Below are 20,025 nucleotides of genomic sequence, written 5' to 3'. Positions count from 1 at the left end.
CCTCTTGTGGATCATTCTGATCCAGATGTCACTATCAACATCCTACAATCTGGATTTTCAGTGCTTTGAAAAATCACCACCTCATTCTAAATACATATTATCATCTGAAAACGCAACTTGGGAATCTTTCAAGTGTGCTTGGAGTAAGCGAATGCACAGATTTGTCTCTTTGTTGGAGCATGACAACTTGATCTTCAGCTAACAAGTCTGCTTTTCTGCTCTTCCATAGGCATTATCACTGGTGTCTTTCTCAGTATGTATTTTATCCTAATCACTACCGTAGAGCTTTGAAAAATGTAAAAACAACATTTAATCCTGATTTAAAGGTGAGATTGGATGACCCAATCCCTATCCCTTATCCAGATGATCAGAATCACATTTTTCAGTTTTGAAAACCCAATTCTAACATTTAATCCTATCCGATTGGTGAAATCCTAGTAGATCATTTTTGAAAAACTGGCCCCTGGTCTGTACGGGCTAATTTAAATGAATGAATTGCAGTAATTCCAGGTCAATTCAATGTAAATCCGTAGAAAATGAGGCAGAGGAATGGGGAGATTCCAGAGTTAAATTGCTTTACATATGGAGCTGGTTTCCCAAACACAGATGAAATCTCGTCCAGATTAAGCCTGGACTAAAAATCCAGGACTATGCTTAAATCTGTGTTGAGATAACCTGCATGTAGGGTTTATTGATGGTGACCCCAAGCTTTTATTCATATTCAAAAAGGTACAGTATGTAATGTCTTAATGGACTCCCTGGAGTCAAGTGTACTTTCATTGTTGCTGATATTGATCTCTACATGAGGTGAATTGGAGTTAACCACATGCTCTCAGCTAAATGGTAATACCAAGTGTCCCATTAACCCATACACTCACTTGTATTATGAGAGGCTTTAGCTAAGAATGTATATAAGCAGCTTTAGGCGTATATAGGCTATAAGAGTATAGCTAAAAAGCTATATGCATGTGATTTGCTGCAGAATTTGAGGGAATTGATATTGCTGAATATCACAAAAATAATTTGTCATTCAATACGGTTTGAGTAGGTGAGACACAGAATGAGAAATTGCCATTTCTATGGATCATGCTGCTGGACTGATGTTGCGTACCCACTGTTTCAATAAATTGAGAAGGTCAACAATCTGCATCATAAAGGTTTCTCTGTGAGTATCAGAAAAGGGCAATTATCTACCCACTATGCAGTCTCCTTCCCAGGGTCTAAGAGGCTATTTCTGACCTGGATTACCATATTTCCCAATAATATTGACTGACTTTTCTGGGGGGTTTTCTGTTCAGATTGCATTGCTTACCATTCAAAACAATAAGAATCTATAGTATAATTGCTTATTATACTGTGTGTAGATAATCTTGACCTTCTTATGACTATGTGGCTTATCCTGTTGTGACGTTGTTCTTGCAGCGGACTATGCCAGAGTTATGAATCTATTATTATTGTTTTTGCAAAGAGGTGATAAATGGTGACCAATTCGATAAAAATAGGCAAGTGTCCCCAGATCCAGATTACGTTACAGCTCTTGGTCTGTGTTCAAACAGGCAGACCGTCATTTTCTTTCACGAATCAAATCTGTTGACCAATCAGATCAGCTCTGAAAAGGATCTGATGTGAAAAATCTATTGTGATTGGACAAAAGACCAATTATTAGAGAAAAAAAAAGAGTTGGTCTGCCTGTCTAAACTCAGCATTATTATGTTGGTACCATAATGAGCAGCAGTAAATGTTATTCACATAGGCCTAGATGATTTACATGTCTTTACATGTCAATTTTGCTAAATCTGTATATTGAGGTCCTAACAGCTTTGTGTTATCCGAGTCAAATGTCTTAAAGTGGAAGTTAGTCCTATTGGTTGATCAATATTTTATCAGGCTGATGCAAATGGGGTAGTAGTGACACAAGCACAGACATATGTCAGCCCTGTTTTGCTGTTGTCACCTGGTGAATGTCTCCTAAAAATGGAACTCTCATTAAAACTTGATGACCTATTGAATACATTGCTGCCTTCTGTTTTTCGATTCCATTGTCGGGTAACCAGGGATCTAATATCCTCATCTGATTCTACCGCTTCTGCACGGCCCGGATCATATTATCTTTTATTTATTTATTTAAAAAAAAAAATCCCTCTTTTACCCCCTTTTTCTCCCCAATTTCGTGGTATCCAATTGTTAGTAGCTATTATCTTGTCTCTTCGCTACACCTCCCGTACGGGCTCGGGAGAGACGAAGGTTGAAACAGCGCGCATCCAACCCGGAAGCCAGCCACACCAATGTGTCGGAGGAAACACCGTGCACCGCGCCCGGCCCGCCACAGGAGTCGCTGGTGCGAGATGAGACAAGGATATCCCTACCGGCACATTGGTGTGACAAGGATATGTCAGGATTTGGCCAGGGTGGTTCCGGGTTTTGGTCAGTAGATGTCCCCATTGTGCTTTTTGTCCCTATGTTTTTCCCTTGATCCCCATTATTATTTGCACCTGTGTCTCGTTTCCCCTGATTGTATTTAAACCCTTTGTTTCCCTCAGTTCTGTGCTCTGTGTTTGTATGTTAGCACCCTGCCCTAGTGTTCTGTGTGCTCTTGTCGATTCCGGGTGAAGTTCTTGTGGTATTCTGTTTTTTGTTTTTGTTTATTTTTTGGTGAGTTTCTTTTGAGGTCTTTTTGTGTTTTTCCTACCACCTTTTGGATTTGCCATTTTTTGCATTTTAGGATTTTTTCTTTATTAAATACACCGTCTTAAGTACTGCTGTGTCTGCCTCATCTTCTGGGTTCTGCTGTCTATTCGTGGCTCAGTTGGTTAAGTGACTGTTTCTCACTCCGGAGACCCAGGTTCGAAACCGGGTCCTGACAGAAACACAGAGCCAAAAATGAACCCAGAGGCAGCCAGTTCCCAGGACCTTTTTGCCACGCTGTCCCACCACCAGGAGACTGTCCAACGCCACGAAGCCGCCCTGGTTCAGCAAGAGGCCTTAATGGCTAGACATTCTCATCTTCTGTCGGAGATGCTGACTTCCATTAAGCAAATATCTGATCGACTTACCCCGGCAACAGTTTCCGTCCCAGTACCTCAGGTTCACATACCCCTGGCTTCACAGCCATAACCCTCACATCGACTGGTCTGTGGGCACTATCAAGCAGTGGGGTCCTACGTGCCAAGCTATTTGTATTTTCCAGAATTCCCCGAGTTCTACTCCCGAGTCTTTAGAATCCATCGACCTGACCCGAGTTCCCGAGTGTTACCATGACCTCAAACTGGTGTTTAGCAAACAGAGGGCCACCATGCTACCACCCCATAGATCTTACGATTGCCCCATCGACCTGTTTCCGGGCACTTGCCCCCCCAGGGTCGGATCTTTTCCCTATCTCCACCCGAACGAGCTGCTATGGATACCTACATCAAGGACTCTCTGGAAGCAGGCCTCATGCGTCCATCAACCTCCCCGGCGGGAGCAGGGTTTTTCTTTGTGGCCAAGAAAGATGGTGGATTACGTCCTTGCATCGACTACCGGGGACTCAATGACATAACCGTCCGTAACCGTTACCCGCTACCCCTTATGGCCACAGCCTTCGAGCTGCTCCAGGAAGCAGTTGTTTTCACTAAGCTTGACCTGCGGAACGCATACCATCTTGTGCGGATCAGACCTGGTGACGAGTGGAAGACCGCTTTCAACACGCCTACTGGTCACTATGAATACTTGATGATGCCCTTCGGCCTGACCAACGCCCCAGCGGTGTTCCAAGCGCTCATAAACGATGTGCTTAGGGATATGCTTAACATATTTGTGTTCGTTTACTTGGATGACATCCTCATCTTTTCGAGCTCCCTTCAAGAACACACTAAGCATGTCAGACAAGTACTCAAACGCCTCCTGGACAGCCATCTGTACGTTAAGCCGGAAAAATGTGAATTCCATTCATCCCGAGTACAATTCCTGGGATTTGTAGTGGAACCCGGTCGAGTCCAAATGGACCCTAGGAAGGTAGGGGCGGTAGCGGATTGGCCCACCCCCAAATCCGTTAAGGATGTTCAGCGTTTCCTGGGCTTCACAAACTTTTACCGCAAGTTCATCAAGAACTTCAGTTTGGTGGCAGCTCCTCTCTCAGCTTTAACCAAAGGTGGCAATGCAAGGTTTTTGTGGGGAAGAGAAGCTGAGACGGCCTTCCAAGGACTCAAGCAGCGCGTCCTCTCTGCTCCCATCCTGATACTACCGACTACGGATGAACCATTTGTGGTGGAGGTAGACGCATCAGAGGTTGGTGTTGGAGCTGTCCTGTCTCAGAGGGGTGAAGACAAGAAGCTTCATCCGTGCGCTTTCTTCTCACACCGGCTTACCCCGACTGAGAGGAACTACGATGTGGGGGATCGTGAACTCCTAGCGGTTAAGATGGCATTGAAGGAATGGAGACACTGGCTCGAGGGGGCTTCTCACCCGTTTCAAGTGCTTACGGACCACAAAAATCTGGAGTATATCCAGCAGGCGAAGCGATTGAACTCTAGACAAGCTAGATGGTCTCTTTTCTTCAATCGATTCCAGTTTATCCTCACCTATCGGCCCGGGTCGAAGAATCTCAAACCGGATGCCCTGTCCCGAGTCTACGCTCCTGCCATTCGAGATGACACGGACATGCCTGTCCTTCCTGCTGCTAAGATTGTGGCTCCGATCTCGTGGCAAGTTGAGGATACCGTGAGACGTGCTCAAGCTAGCGAACCGGACCCTAAAGGAGGCCCTGCCAATCGGTTGTTTGTCCCCAAGGCAGTGAGGACTCAGGTCCTTCTGTGGGGGCACTCCTCTCGCCTCACCTGTCATCCGGGCGTAGGTCGCACCTTGGAGTTCATCCAGCGTAAGTTCTGGTGGCCTACCATAAGAGAAGACGTTGCCACTTTCGTCAATGCCTGCCCCGTGTGCTGCCAGGGCAAATCTTCTCACCTCCGCCCTCAAGGACTCCTTCACCCTTTACCTGTTCCCCACAGACCCTGGTCCCATATCTCATTGGACTTTATTACTGGACTTCCTCCATCCCATGGCAATACTACTATCCTAGTCATAATCGACAGGTTTTCAAAGGCGGCCAGGTTCGTCCCTCTGACTAAGTTACCTTCTGCCAAGGAAACGGCTGAGTTGGTAATTAATCATGTGTTCCGAGTCTTCGGCATTCCTCAAGATGTGGTTTCTGACAGAGGTCCCCAGTTCGCCTCAAGGTTTTGGAAGGCCTTCTGCCAACTCATGGGGGCTTCTGCCAGTCTATCTTCAGGGTACCATCCGGAGTCCAACGGCCAAACAGAGAGGATGAATCAAGAGCTGGAAACCACCCTCCGATGTATGACTCGTGACAACCCGTCCACATGGTCATCCTTTATTGTTTGGGCCGAATACGCGCACAACACCTTGCGCTCCTCCTCCACTGGTATGTCCCCGCACGAGTGTCAGTTTGGCTATGCTCCTCCATTGTTCCCGGACCAGGAGGCAGAAGTCAGAGTGCCTTCAGCCTTGAGGTTCGTCAGACGCTGTCGGCTTATGTGGAGGAAGACCCGTCTTAATCTGATGCGTTCCTCACAGAGGTATCAACAACAAGCCAACAGACGTCGCCGTCCCGGGCCTACCCTGCGCCCCGGCCAGAGAGTCTGGCTTTCCACAAGAGACTTACCTCTACGGGTGGAGTCTCGCAAGCTGTCCCAAAAATACATCGGTCCCTTCAAGGTTGCCAGGAGAGTTAACCCAGTTTCTTATCGCCTACACTTACCCAGATCCCTTAAGATTAATCCCACATTTCATGTGTCATTGTTAAAACCTGTTGTTTTTCTCCCCTTGTCCCGGCAGACAGACCTCCCCTCCGCCTCGTGTCATTGGAGGCCAGCCGGCTTATACCGTCCACCGGATACTGGATTCCCGCCGGGTGCAGCGGTCCTGGCAGTATCTGGTGGACTGGGAAGGCTACGGTCCTGAGGAGCGCTCCTGGGTTCCTGCCAAAGACATCCTGGACCCTGACCTCATTCGTCAGTTCAGGGTCCTCCACCCTGAGAGAGCTGGTAGGAACGCCAGGAGCCGTTCCTAGGGGGGGGATTCTGTCAGGATTTGGCCAGGGTGGTTCCGGGTTTTGGTCAGTAGATGTCCCCATTGTGCTTTTTGTCCCTATGTTTTTCCCTTGATCCCCATTATTATTTGCACCTGTGTCTCGTTTCCCCTGATTGTATTTAAACCCTTTGTTTCCCTCAGTTCTGTGCTCTGTGTTTGTATGTTAGCACCCTGCCCTAGTGTTCTGTGTGCTCTTGTCGATTCCGGGTGAAGTTCTTGTGGTATTCTGTTTTTTGTTTTTGTTTATTTTTTGGTGAGTTTCTTTTGAGGTCTTTTTGTGTTTTTCCTACCACCTTTTGGATTTGCCATTTTTTGCATTTTAGGATTTTTTCTTTATTAAATACACCGTCTTAAGTACTGCTGTGTCTGCCTCATCTTCTGGGTTCTGCTGTCTATTCGTGGCTCAGTTGGTTAAGTGACTGTTTCTCACTCCGGAGACCCAGGTTCGAAACCGGGTCCTGACAGGATATCCCTATTATCAATCAACTTCCCTTTTGCCCCTTTTGGCATTGGAACTATTATTTTACTGCACTGGGCACGAAGCATCTCAGAGTAAGATCACGTCCTCTCTGTCCATATAATCAATCATATTCATTATGATTGTAGTGGAATTTGTGCTCTTTCTGCTTACTGTGTCTCACACTTGTCATACATGTTTGACCTGTTGCATACTTAACTGATCCTATATCAGCACTCCGACTCTTTGTGAGTATGGGCCCTGTTCTCTGTCTGTGTCCATACTGGTGACCACTCACTCATAAGAAGTTTTGCATTTCAGACACAACCCAAGCCTCGCCAACAGTACAGGAGACATCGTAACAACAGCATGTCTGTTTGAACTCCAGATAAGGTATCCTATTCAGGTAGTAAGCCTTCAAACACCTTCAAATCTAAGAACAGTAACAATTGTTTGTAAAGAAAAGGAACAAAGTTAAGCAATTTATGATGCAAGATAAACTAGTCTGGAATGGCTGGCCTTTTCCCAATCCCATGGACTCTGGTCCTGGTAGGGTGGGTCTCTGAGCAAAGAGTTAACACTCAAGCCAATGTCCTGATAAATCCTTAATCCTTAATTGCTTTGAGGGCTCTGTTTGGTGTTTGGTTGATACTGGCTTCGGAGGGAATAGGCTATGGGTGTGGAGGTTTAGATAATGAGTGGATAAGTGAGTGTGAAATGTGTACGTGTGTGTGTATGTATGTGTTTTTGTGTATGTGAGCGAGAGATAGAGATTCAGTGTCAGTCTGCTTTTGTCCTTTCAGATTTTCAGAAATCTACCATGGTGTCATCCATTTCTGTTGTTGCACATTTGTTACGGTTGGAGTAGTGATAGGATAGGCTGAGCCATTTGTCAGACACTTGCTAATGTTTGTAAACTGCTCAAGAGTCTCACAGATGCAGTCTGACAATATTCAGAACTGTTATTGCGCTCTCGCTTTTTCTCTCTAGGCTTCACAACAATGCTGCTCGTAATCCATGAGACGAAATGATTGAACGACCGCAACAGGTTCCAAACACGTCGAGAGTAGAGCGATAACACAGGCAAACTACCTTTTATAATCTAAATACGCCAATACTGAGTTGCATAGACACTGTCAGCGCAGCAGTTTTCAGAGAGCTCACACACAGGTCGGATAGCTGTATTACATCCTCCTTCCTGACAGCGGGTGCACACTTAATGTGGCAACGCACGGTGAAGGCTCTGTGCAGGATTACGCCACATTCCTCCCCCCCCATTAAAAAACCAAGCCTGTAGAAACAGACAATGCAGGCGAGGTTCATACTACTCAAAACCGGGGAAGTCGTCATCATCAGAGTCCTCCAAAGAGTTCCTGCAGGCGATATCTGGGCATCAGTCCAAATTGTGTTATTGCGCAGTTAGTACAAGCCACTGTCAGCAACATTAGCATAGCAAGGAATGATTGGACTGGTGTGTAGATATCTCTGATGCTCCATAAGTCACCGAGGGTAGTACAGACTTACTTTTGTAAGTATTAATTGAGGACCAGGTGAGGAGGGACACGATCGTGTTGGCTGCCAGGTCCTCTGCTGCCAGGTCCTCTGCTGCCAGGTCCTCTTCTGCCAGGTCCTCTGCTGCCAGGTCCTCTGCTGCCAGGTCCTCTGCTGCCAGGTCCTCTGCTGCCAGGTCCTCTGCTGCCAGTTCCTGCACCCTGATGGACACAGGGATGTGGTAAAGCTCGAAGAACCTGTCAAGAACCTGTTGGGAAGCACTGCAGCAACTTCCCTGCTCACTGTGGCCTCCAGCCGTGCCCATGGTGCGCTGCAGCACTATACACAATTGCTTGGCCAGGTCGTCCGACAGGCCCTGCACTTTGCTAAAGTAGTTTCGAATGAGGTTCATGTTGTGTGTGTTCTTGATGCCTATGCAGTACATGAGGTCAATCCATGAGCCCTCCGGGTTCATGAGCTTGCGGTGGCCCTACATTAGCTCTGCCGCTAACTCAGGCACTGCACAGGAAGGGATGAGAAGTATTAATACACAAATACATTGTAGCTGTACAGTATCACATCAAATGCAATGCAAGACAACCATAATAGTTCCCAATCAAGTGGCATGTAACTGGTGGAGTTAAAACACACCTGAAAAGATATTATTCAGATTCTCCACGGCTGAGGCAAGCTGATTGTGTTGCAGGGTCCATCCCAGCATATTCTATGTCCTTCGCGTTTGATTTGATTTAGTAATATGCTCATTAGCCGACACCAATGGCCATAGCTATTCTTACCGGGGTCCGACACGTAACAGAAAATACATTACAGACAAAAAATACTTTACAATTGACATACATTGAAAAACATGAACATGTAGTGTGCGTGTGTGTGCATCTATCAGTTACACACACATCTCAGTACATACACACAAGTAGATCACATGGGGGAGAGGCGTTGTGCCGAAAGGTGGTGCTTTAAAAAAATAAAAAATGAAACCAGCTTTGCTGATCACTTGCACTATATGAGATGGAATGAAGTTCCATGCACTCATGATTTTGTATAATACTGTACTTTTCCTTGAATTTGTTCCGGACCTGGGGACTGTGAAAACACCCCTGGTGGCATGTCTGATTGGATAAGTGTGTGTGTCTGTGCCGAGTGTAAATGGACTTTTCAAACAACACGTTTTTTTTAATAAAAACGAAAAGTGACGCAGTCAGTCTCTCCTCAACTCTTAGCCAAGAGAGACTGGGATGCATAGCATTAGTATTAGCCCTCTGATTACAATGAAGAGCGAGATGTGCAGCTCAGTTCCAGGCCAACTGCAGATAATCCAGGTCTTTGCAACGCTTGACCATATGACAATGATCAAGATAAGATCAAACTAGAGCCTGCAGGACTTGCTTCGTGGAGTGTGGGGTCAAAAAACCTAAGCGTATCTTTATTACAAACAGACTTCTCCCCATCTTTACAACCATTGAATATACTAAATAATATGACATCCTACTGGATTGGTGTCCCTAAACCAGGACGGTTGTTGCTGATGTGCGCTAATGTGACTAGAATGTCATAAGTAACAGCCAACTTTCCAGGACATAGACATGTCTTATATGAGCAGAAAGCTTAAATAAATTATTGTTAATCTAACTGCACTATCCAATTTACAGTAGTCACTACTGTGAAAAAAATAACATGCTATTGTTTGAGGAGAGTGCACAACAACAAAACACTTATCACTGCAACTGGTTTGCTACATTCACCTCTGAAGGTAAATAATGTACTTGCATTCCGTAATCTTGCTCTGATTTGTGATCCTGAGGGTCCCAGAGATAAAAGGTAGGTAGCATAGTTTTGTTTGATAAAATCCCCTTTTAGATTCAAATGTAGTAACTGGGTTCTACAGTTTAAACCCCTGCTGTATCAGGCCCTAAACACCCACCCCTCCCGGCCATCTAGATGTGTAAAGGTTAGTGTCTTTTCTGTAGGGAGGTTAATTATCCATCATGTATGACATTCCCGGGAGTGTGTGGACTTACATTTTTTTATTACTATAGCATTTTCGTATGTTCTATATAGTTATGTAGTTATGCTTCACTGGATCAGTCTGAAACTTTGCACACACACTACTGCCATCTGGTGGCCAACAACCAAACGACACCTAAAACTATCTTAACTGTATGGCCTTTTCTCTTGCATTTCAAAGATGCTGCATTTTTGAAAACGCATGTTTTTGATCTAATGTGTTATTCTCCTACATTCATTTCAAGTTTCCACAAACTTCGAAGTGTTTCCTTTCAAATGGTATCAAGAATATGCATATCCTTGCTTCAGGTACTGAGCTACAGGCAGTTAGATTTGGGTATGTCATTTTAGGCAGAAATTGAAAAGAAAGGGTGGTAACGAGTTGCGACCACTCTGCAGAGGCTAGGACTAGGTGGAGGGTGGAACGATAGTTGAACTCATCACCCTCGCGTTCGGCAGACCTTAAAGTGGGCGGTGTCGAAGTGCACGTTGTTTTCTTGTATTTTAGGTCTTGGAAAGGAGAAACGAGAGTGGTCAGCTCAGTGTGTGAAGGGTTGGTCGACATGGTGGGAGAGTACAGATGATGAAACATTGAGAACGGAACACTAGACCGATCATAGTTCCTAAAACGGACCGCGAGACGAACACGGTGATTATGCCCAGCGCAGCAGTGAGACGTTTATCACAAGTCGAAAAATACCTCAACAGCCGGAACGATATGGTAACTTGACGACTTTTTTGTTTTCCCTTTCTTCTACTCAGCGTAGTTTATGGGCTAGGCTGCTCAAACATTGGAGGCATTGTACTGAATCGTCATCATAACGGATCGAATGCCTCCGTGTGTGAACATCTGTTGTCCTACTTCTCGCTCATATCTGATCATTCACTGTGTTATGGGCTATGCGACTATTGCCCCGAATAGGGTTTAGTTGCGTTTTAAGTAACGTTACGCGACTGTATGCTACACTGTGTACACTATTGTTTGTGTTTCATAAACATGTTGAGGGGGGATTAGAGGAGTCTATTCTTTATAACCGTGTTAATATTTTCAACAGATTTTAATAACACAATCATGCCGTTCAGTATTGCCTAACATAAGTTTGGATTATTATTTGAGCATTTCAAATAACACAATTGTGTTTAATTGGTATTTCATAAAAATAAATTGTTACCGTTTTTAAAAGTTGAAAGAACACAATAGAATATAAAGTGTTTGCAGCTCACCACGACAACCACTCACTTGGTTTTGGTCCAATATGACTTCCTAGTGTCCAAAGCAATGTTCTGTTCTCTATTATCTGTTATGTTCTCTTACTGTTGTTGCTGTTCCGATTGACAGCTGGATAGACCTGTTATCACTCAGATAAAAATGTTAACTATGGCTCACAGTGGGATACAGTTAGCTATTCCATGTTATTACAATGTAACAGCTGTACAAGCATTATCGAAACCCCAGTGTACTATTGAATAACAGGGACGTGTGCACATCATGTAAATGACTGGAGTACTTGATCATTTAATGATAGTTTACCCCTTATTTCAAATTAGAGTATAAAACAACCTTATGTTTTGGCTTATGATGGGGTTAGACAGTTGACAGTTTACAAGGATGGAAATATCACAGAGTGGCCCTTTAAGGAAATAGTTGTGTCGCTGTTGAAAATTGTCCCTAATACTAGTCCACTGTACAAATTAAAAACAGATTGGTCTTCTCGTAGGCCTAATGACACACACACACCGAGTGTACTAGTACAGTGACACACATACATTGGAATGCCCGTTCCCTCGAGCCTGGAGCACGGTGTGTCCCATGGTTGTGTGTGAAAAAATCACTCAACTGTCAAACAGAGAGCATGTTGTTTCTATTTATCCTGGAGGATATCATGCCTGCCGTCCAAATAACCACAAACCTTTGAGGATTAGCCAGTTTGTCTGTTGACTGACTGTTTGGCTGACTGGTTATTTCCAAGCTGTTTATCATGTTTGAACATGAGGTGGATGTCATCTTGAGCCGGTTGTTAAAGTGTCAAGTACACGTTCCTTGATTGCTGCACTCAATGCCTCACCTCTCCTTCGCAATATACACTACCGGTCAAAAGTTTTAGAACACCTACTCATTCAAGGGTTTTTCTTTCTTTTTTTTAATACTATTTTCTACATTGTAGAATAATAATGAAGACATCAAAACTATGAAGAAACACATATTGAATCATGTAGTAACCAAACAAGTGTTAAACAAATCAAAATATATTTTATATTTGAGATTCTTCAAATAGCCACCCTTTGCCTTGAAGATCAATGGAAACAGCATGCACCTGAGCTCAATTTCCAGTATCATAGCAAAAGGGTCTGAATACTTATGTAAATAAGGTATTTCTGCTTTTCACTTTGTCATTATGGTATTGTGTGAAGATGGGTAATAAAACGTTTTTTAATCAATTTTTAATTCAGGCTGTAACACAACAAAATGTGGAATCAGTCAAGGATTATGAATACATTGTAACACCAATGTACTTAATGCATTACACTGAGATGCAATCCGATATGTAGACGTTTTAATATGTAGTTATGTTCTTGCCAATTTGACAACTTTTAATCAGGGTGCAATACGACTGAACATTGTGAAAGGTTATGGCTTCAACTCACACTGCGGTTATGCCACTTGATAATCCCCCACTGATTAAAAGTTTCACATTCACAAGCTGTCGAACCTTTTCATACTTCTTCCTTACAGGGCATTGTGCCATACTGCTCAACATTTTAAAAAGTTAAAGCTCTACCAGCAGTTATACCACTTGATAATGCCACTAATTTAAGAGCTTCACATTCGTAAACTATCTTGACTGGGTCATACTTCTTCATCTTACGGTCTTAGTTGCTTCTTTACCCTCCATTCATGATTTCCCTCCTTCTTTCTGCAGCTAATGAATTGACTCCAATAGTCAGGGTTACGCAACACTTTAAAATGCACTGGGCCTAGGCTATACCTGCCAAGTCAAGGTTTTGTCTGTCTGATTGGTTCTCAGACAGGTGCTGCTTCTTCCTTATCTTGCATTCATGCTTTCCTTCTTTCTGCAGATAATGACTGTGCACTTTTTCCTGAAACAAACTAGATGCATAAGGGGATCAGGGGCCCTCTGTTATGCAACACTGCTCTAGCTGTAGGCTAACTGCAGTGCTGCTTAATTTACTTGCCAGCAGCATATCACTACTTTCAATCTCTTTACAGATTTTTACAGCTTTTTCAATTTTTTACTAACGACATGCCACTAACTTTGAGTAAAGCCAGTGTCTATGTATGCGGATGACTCAACACTATACACGTCAGCTACTACAGCGACTGAATTGACTGCAACACTCAACAAAGAGCTGCAGTTAGTTTCAGAGTGGGTGGCAAGGAATATGTTAGCCCTAAATATTTCTAAAAGTATTGTATTTGGAACAAAACCCTCACTAAACCCTAAACCTCAACTAAATCTTTAAATAAATAATGTGGAAATTGAGCAACTTGAGATGACTAAACTGCTTTGAGTAACCCTAGATTGTAAACTGTCATGGTCAAAACATATTGATACAGTAGTAGCTAAGATGGGGAGAAGTCTGTCTATAATAAAGCGATGCTCTGCCTTCTTAACAACACTATCAACAAGGCAGGTCCTACAGGCCCTAGTTTTGTCTCACCTTGACTACTGTTCAGTAGTGGTTAGAGCGGGTGGCTTAGTGGTTAGAGCGTTGGACTAGTAACAGGAAGGTTGCAAGTTCAAACCCCCATGCTGACAAGGTACAAATCTGTCGTTCTGCCCCTGAACAGGCAGTTAACCCACTGTTCCTAGGCCGTGATTGAAAATAAGAATTTGTTCTTAACTGACTTGGTTAAATAAAGGTAAAAAAAAAAAAAAAAAAATGTGGTCAGGTGCCACAAAGAAGGACTTAGGAAAATTGTAATTGGCTCAGAACAGGGCAGCACGGCTAGCCATTGGATGTACACAAAGAGCTAATATTAATAATATGCATGTCAAACTCTCCTGGCTGAAAGTGGAGAAGAGATCTTCATTTTCGCCTGTCACATTATTTTACATTATGAAGCTTACCGTAGTTCCCCAGAACAGTGTAGCCAGTAATGTGTTTGTTTGTAAATAGCACAACAGGAGAAAGTGGGAGCAGGTGAGTCCAGCAGTGTCCAGCCAGGGGTTGCATTTTATATTGAAGTGTTGTTGTTTTTTTGCTTCAATAGAGTAAAGAGGGACATGCCACTATAGTTTCCCTTCACAGAAAATACATTAGTGAAACATTCTGTTTTTTTGCAAAAACGATGCATCGCCATCATATTTCTAATGTTTATCATAAAGAGAATGTAACCAGCTACATTTCCTAATGTTTTGCTTAAAGTTAATCTTGCATTTTTCTGGAGAAGTGAACCTGAAGCACAACATTTGTTTGATGCTGAGCAAAAATTACAGTAAGAAGCATTTTAGGTCTGTGTTTTGTACTTTTCTCGGTATAGCCAGTCTACTTTTCTCAGATAAAATGCGAGGTTAGCTTTTTCACACATGAGTTCTAAAAATATCTAAAGGTCGCCCCAGCGTGAGTTGCTTTCTGCACGTGATGTCAGAATGCACTCACTGTTCCAAAATGTGATTGGAAAGTTAACACTGCCTGCTAATCAAATCTAGTTTTATTTGTTTAGCAGATGTTATTGCGGGTGTAGTGAAATGCTTGTGCTTCTAGTTCCGACAATGCAGCAATATCTAACAAGTAATATCTAACAATTTCACAGTAAATACCTAATATACACAAATAAGTAAAGTAAAAGAATGGAATTAAGAAAATATAAATATATGGACGAGCAAAGTCAGAACGGCATAGACTGTGAGACAGTAGATAGTATAGTTTCAGTATATACATATGAGATGAGTAATGCAAGTTATGTAAACATTATTAAAGTGAAATTTTTAAAGTGTCTAGTGTTCCATTTATTAAAGTGGCCAAAGATTTCAAGTCTGTATGTAGGCTGCAGCCTCTGTACTAGTGATGGCTATTTAACAGTCTCATGGCCTTGAGATAGAAGCTGTTTTTCAGTCTCTCGGTCCCTGCTTTGATGCACCTGTACTGACCTCACCTTCTGGATGACTGTGGGGTGAACAGGCAGTGGATCGGGTGGTTGTTGTCCTTGATGATCTTTATGGCCTTCCTTTGACATCGGGTGCTGTAGGTGTCCTGGAGGGCAGGTAGTTTGCCCCTGTGATACATTGTGCAGACCATTCGTTTCTGTCAGCCGAGAGTTATCTAAATATGACTGCTTGTGTTATGTCAATATTTCCTCAGTTAGCGCTAGGACTAATGTAACCTACATTTTCCTCATATTATGGCCATGGGCTACTTTGAAGAATCTAAAATATATTATGATTTGTTGAAAACGTTTTTGGTTACTACATGATTCCACATGTGTTATTTCATAGTGTTGATGTCTTCAATATTATTCTACAATGCATAAAATAGTACAAATAAAGATAAACCCTTGAATGAGTAGATGTGTCCAAACTTTTGACCGATACTATATGTGTATAACTATATGAGCTGGATAGCCTGTCTTTGCAATTAGTTTATTTTTGTTTGCGCTCGTGAGCATATTTAGCTAGCAGCCTCCATGTAGATCCGCTATTACTTGTGCTAATTTTGTTATCATTTGCCAATGTTTTTTTGGCACCCCCTTGTGTCCTAAGCCAGTAATACCATACATCTTGGGATGAGAGAAGGACGGTATGACAATATAACTATCCTTACTTGAATTCAGTTTTTTCATGACGTTTAGACTTAGCCATATTATAGCATTCACTCACCATATTTTGTCCATTTGACGGTGTAAACATTTGCATAACTTGTTAATAAGATATGTAATAGGCTGTTGTCCCTGTTTCCATCATTGAATCCTACAGACGAAGAACCATATATGTGACAATTTTTCAATTTTACGATAGTCAGTTATTTTTCCATTATTAATTGTCTGTACCACATTAGGTGTTTTATGGTTGACAAATAATTCACCATACCCATACCTTTTTTTATTGCCGTTTTATGTTTTAGAATGTGGAAGAACAGTATATCTCCAGTGATGATTTCAGTTCGTGGAAGAACAGTATATGTGACGTTTTGCATGACTCTTGTAAGGTGTCCTTTTTTAACACCTGATATGATGTTTTAAGTATTTTCAAGTACTGATGCCCTTCATGTAAATAACTTAAATGCAATATGTAGTTAATTCATTTGTATGGAGGTTCATTTAAGGTGGTCTATCAACTTTAGCACTGATGACTTTTCTGAAAAGTTGAGTCATGAAATCTTAGTCTCATTTTAAACTGAAGCCCTCAATGTGAACATACCATAGAATAACTACAAAAATAGAATACAATTAAATTAATTAAATCAAAACAAGCACAACTTGTACATATCAAATATGGATCAATGTGATGTGCCAATATGCATGTCCATTATGCAGATCCCTAAGGTCAATATTACAAAACATTCAGAAAACCATTCTCTTTGCGTTTAACACTATGATCAGCAATTAAGTTTTGAATTGCGTTAAACCCATGCTAAAGGCAAGAAATGTCCTTCTGAACTGAGGTGGCAGCAGTAAATAAGTCACTTGTGACCTTGCACACATTCAATCTCTGGCCTGCTTGCTGTACATGGTATTTGAAGGTTTGTTTCCGTCCTTTGTTCTCCTTTGTATCCTCAGGTTTACGTCTCAGTTTCACCTCATGCTGCAATAAAAATTGACAATGATAAATTCAGAATTGAATATACTGTAGCGCATTCAGGGTATTGCTCGATCAGGTCCTCCATCTTTCACACACTCCCAACCTATACACGGAATGAGTTTGTATTGCACCATTGTGTAACACTGCACTTTTAGAGTTAACGTTCATGTAGGTATCATTACTGTCAAAGTTAAACTATGTAAGTGTTCAATATAGCTATTATAATAATAGACGGTTTGTCTTATTTCTAACCTGTTCTAAGCCGGAGAGAATCAACGCAGGTTGTTTCTCTTATGGGACAGTGTAGAAACTGTTGAACAGATGCAGCTTGCGCTCATCAGTCAACTTTCCACCATCCTTTCTGCACGTCATGGAACACGCTCTTCCCTGCAGGATACAGTGTAACGTTACATATAACTAGCTAGCTACTGTAGCCATGTCGAATCATCCGGTGGATGGAGAAAAAGTAGCTAGCTATGTTTTCTTCTATAATCTAGCAATAACATTTGTAACGATAAAGTATAAGTTTGTAGCCAACGAACTTTAGCTAATATGTTTTCTCTATAGTTACAGATTAGACAACCCAGAACATACATGTTAGTTACTGTACTCTATAACTAGCTAGCTTGATTGTTTGATATACGGTTCTTCCACATACCTCTTTTGTTTTTTTCTTGACCCTTGTGATTTGTATAGGGTTTTCCCGCATCCTGTAAGATCTTCCTTTGCCTGTCTTTCCATTCTTTTAGTTTTGTTTTACGTTTCTTTCCCACATTTTGGCAATTTTCATCAGCAACAGAAATGTTGTGCGCTTGTCCGTCCATTCTGAGTGGTGCACATAAACGGTTATTCTATCTTTAAATTTAAAATGATTGTTAATTAGCGCGTGGAAAGCTTGTGAAACCGGTTCACTTATAGAAAAAGGGTGTCCAATAATGATTTTTCATGTATATCTCTCTTTTTTTTATGTCATATATATGGTTCTTCGTCTGTAGGATTCAATTAGTCTTCTGCTCAGAAGCTGTACTTTCTGTGAACAAGCCGACAACGAACATCTTTGTGTCATGACTGTATTCATCCGAGTGTTATTCTGATGAAGGCCACCGTAGGCCAAAACATTGATCTTTTAACCTTGCTTGAATGAAACAAAGATTTTTCAATGGTGAGCGAATGTTGCGCCTTTTTCTTTGCAATGATGATTATACTTTTGGGTTACACCTCGACTCACGTAGGTTGATACTCCCTCCTCTTCTTTCCTTAATCTGAGCGCCGCACATTCTTTACATGCATGTAAGCCTACCTGTATGTAAATTTTTGTGGGAGCTCTTCATCCCATGACAGGCCCTGTTGCCACATTTCTTGGAAGAGACACTTGATCCCAATGCAAATCTGATAGGATCAAATATTCGTTCAGCAGAAGTACTCGTTTTGTTTTTTTCTTGTCTTTCAGGAATTCAATCAAATCTTTCATTTCAAACACTAATTTGTCAGTGCCTGTTCTCCATGTTAATCCTAGTACTTTCGAAGGAGTTTGAATTTTCGCTGACATTTTTTTCCCATTACTTTCTCCTTTTGTCCGTTCAGTTTGCATCTTGTGTGAATTTGTTTTGCATTTGCATATTTTCAAGCTTGTGCTGTCCATGCTCTCTTTAGCCTTCATGGTTATATCAGAGGCTGTTTCTTTGTCCTCTGTTCTGCAGATGAGGTCCTCAACATGCACGCATTCCATCAGTAAAGTTACCATGTCTGTATAGATCCCCTCATACTTGTTCAGATTGTGGCTGCTAAAAGCAATGGGCTTGCAGGTGCTTTAAATGGAACTCTCGTCAAGAGTGCACATCTTGATTTCTTCATTTAACATGGGGATTTCACTTGTCCATAAGAATCTCAATACGGATCTGTCCATTTCGTTTTGTGAGATTTACAGAAATGCTTTCGTGGTGTCTGCCATTAGCACTACTCTGTGCTGCCTGAAGTTAATTAGGATACTCAACAGGTCAGGGTTTAGATTTGAACCTGTTAGTAAGCAGTCATTTAACAAACGATGCTCATCAAACATCTTATTACAAAATCATGAGCATTAATATGGAATTGGTCCCCCTATAACAGCCTCCACTCTTCTGGGAAGGCTTTCCGCTAGATGTTGTAACATTGCTGTGGGGACTTGCATACATTCAGCCACGAGCATTAGCGAGGTCGGGCACAGATGTTGGGCGATGAGGGCTGGCTGCATTCCAATTCATCCCAAAGGTGTTTGATGGGGTTGAGGTCAGGGCTTTGTGCTAACAGGTAGCATTCTCCTGGCATCCGCCAAACCTAGATTAGTTTGTCGGACTGGCAGATGGTGAAGTCTGATTCATCACTCAAGGCAATGCGTTTCCACTGCTCCTGAGTCCAATGGTGGCGAGCTTTACACCACTCCAGCAGACGCTTGGTATTGCGCATGGTTATCTTAGGCTTCTGTGCGGCTGCTCGGACATGGAAACCCATTTCATGAAGCTCCCGACGAACAGTTCTTATGCTGACGTTGCTTCCAGAAGCAGTTTAGAACTCAATAGTTAATGTTGCAACCGAGGACAGATGATTTTTATGCGCTACGCGCTTCAGCACTCGGTTGTCCCGATCTGTGAGCTTGTGTGGCCTACTACTTCGCGGAGTCGTTGTTTCTCCTAGACATTTCCACATCACAATAACAGCACTTACAGTTGACCAGGGCAGGTCGAGCAGGGCATTTTACAAACTGACTTGTTGGACAGGTGGAATCCTATGACGGCACCACGTTGAAAGTCACTGAGCTCAGTAAGGCAATTCTACTGCCAATGTTTGTCTATGGGGATTGCATGGCTGTGTGCTCAATGTTTACACACCTGTCAGCAACGGTTGTGGCTGAAATAGGCGAATCCACAAATTTGAAGGGGTGTCCACATACACTTTATATACAAAAGTATCTCTCTCATGCGAGGATGCATCAAACACTACTCTGAGGGATATCTGAATGATCACTAAGCACCTGCTCTACAATACCTTGGCTTATATAGTTTTGAATCACATCTGTAATGCAGAGTAACATCTTTCTCATCAGATGGTGTAATCTGTTTTCTGCAGTTACATAATTGGATTGAAGCCTCATTTGATATCTCCTGTGGATGTACATCACATTCCCTTCAAACTTCTATAGTGTGTCTTGATTCAACTGTGTTGCAC

The 20,025-nt window shown here is 42.4% G+C and overlaps 1 protein-coding gene across 3 annotated transcripts in view; it reads left to right on the top strand.

Annotated features, from left to right (window-relative positions):
• The first annotated feature begins 10,483 nt into the window (after positions 1 to 10,483).
• The window catches only part of LOC135524056 (transmembrane and coiled-coil domain protein 3-like), a 51,560-nt gene continuing 42,018 nt past the window's right edge, over positions 10,484 to 20,025 (top strand). For all 3 annotated transcript variants that reach the window (XR_010452899.1, XR_010452900.1, XM_064951203.1), the window contains exon 1: positions 10,484 to 10,781. Coding sequence is in view for 1 of the 3 variants with exons in the window: in XM_064951203.1 (XP_064807275.1) it covers positions 10,716 to 10,781 (66 nt within the window). In the remaining 2 variants the exon portion in view is untranslated. The remainder of the gene's footprint in view (positions 10,782 to 20,025) is intronic.

The sequence above is a fragment of the Oncorhynchus masou genome, chromosome 31, assembly GCF_036934945.1.
Source record: "Oncorhynchus masou masou isolate Uvic2021 chromosome 31, UVic_Omas_1.1, whole genome shotgun sequence".
Taxonomy (NCBI): Eukaryota; Metazoa; Chordata; class Actinopteri; order Salmoniformes; family Salmonidae; genus Oncorhynchus; species Oncorhynchus masou.
The sequence above is the reverse complement of the archived record's forward strand: the minus strand, read 5'-3'. Positions and strand labels throughout refer to the sequence as shown.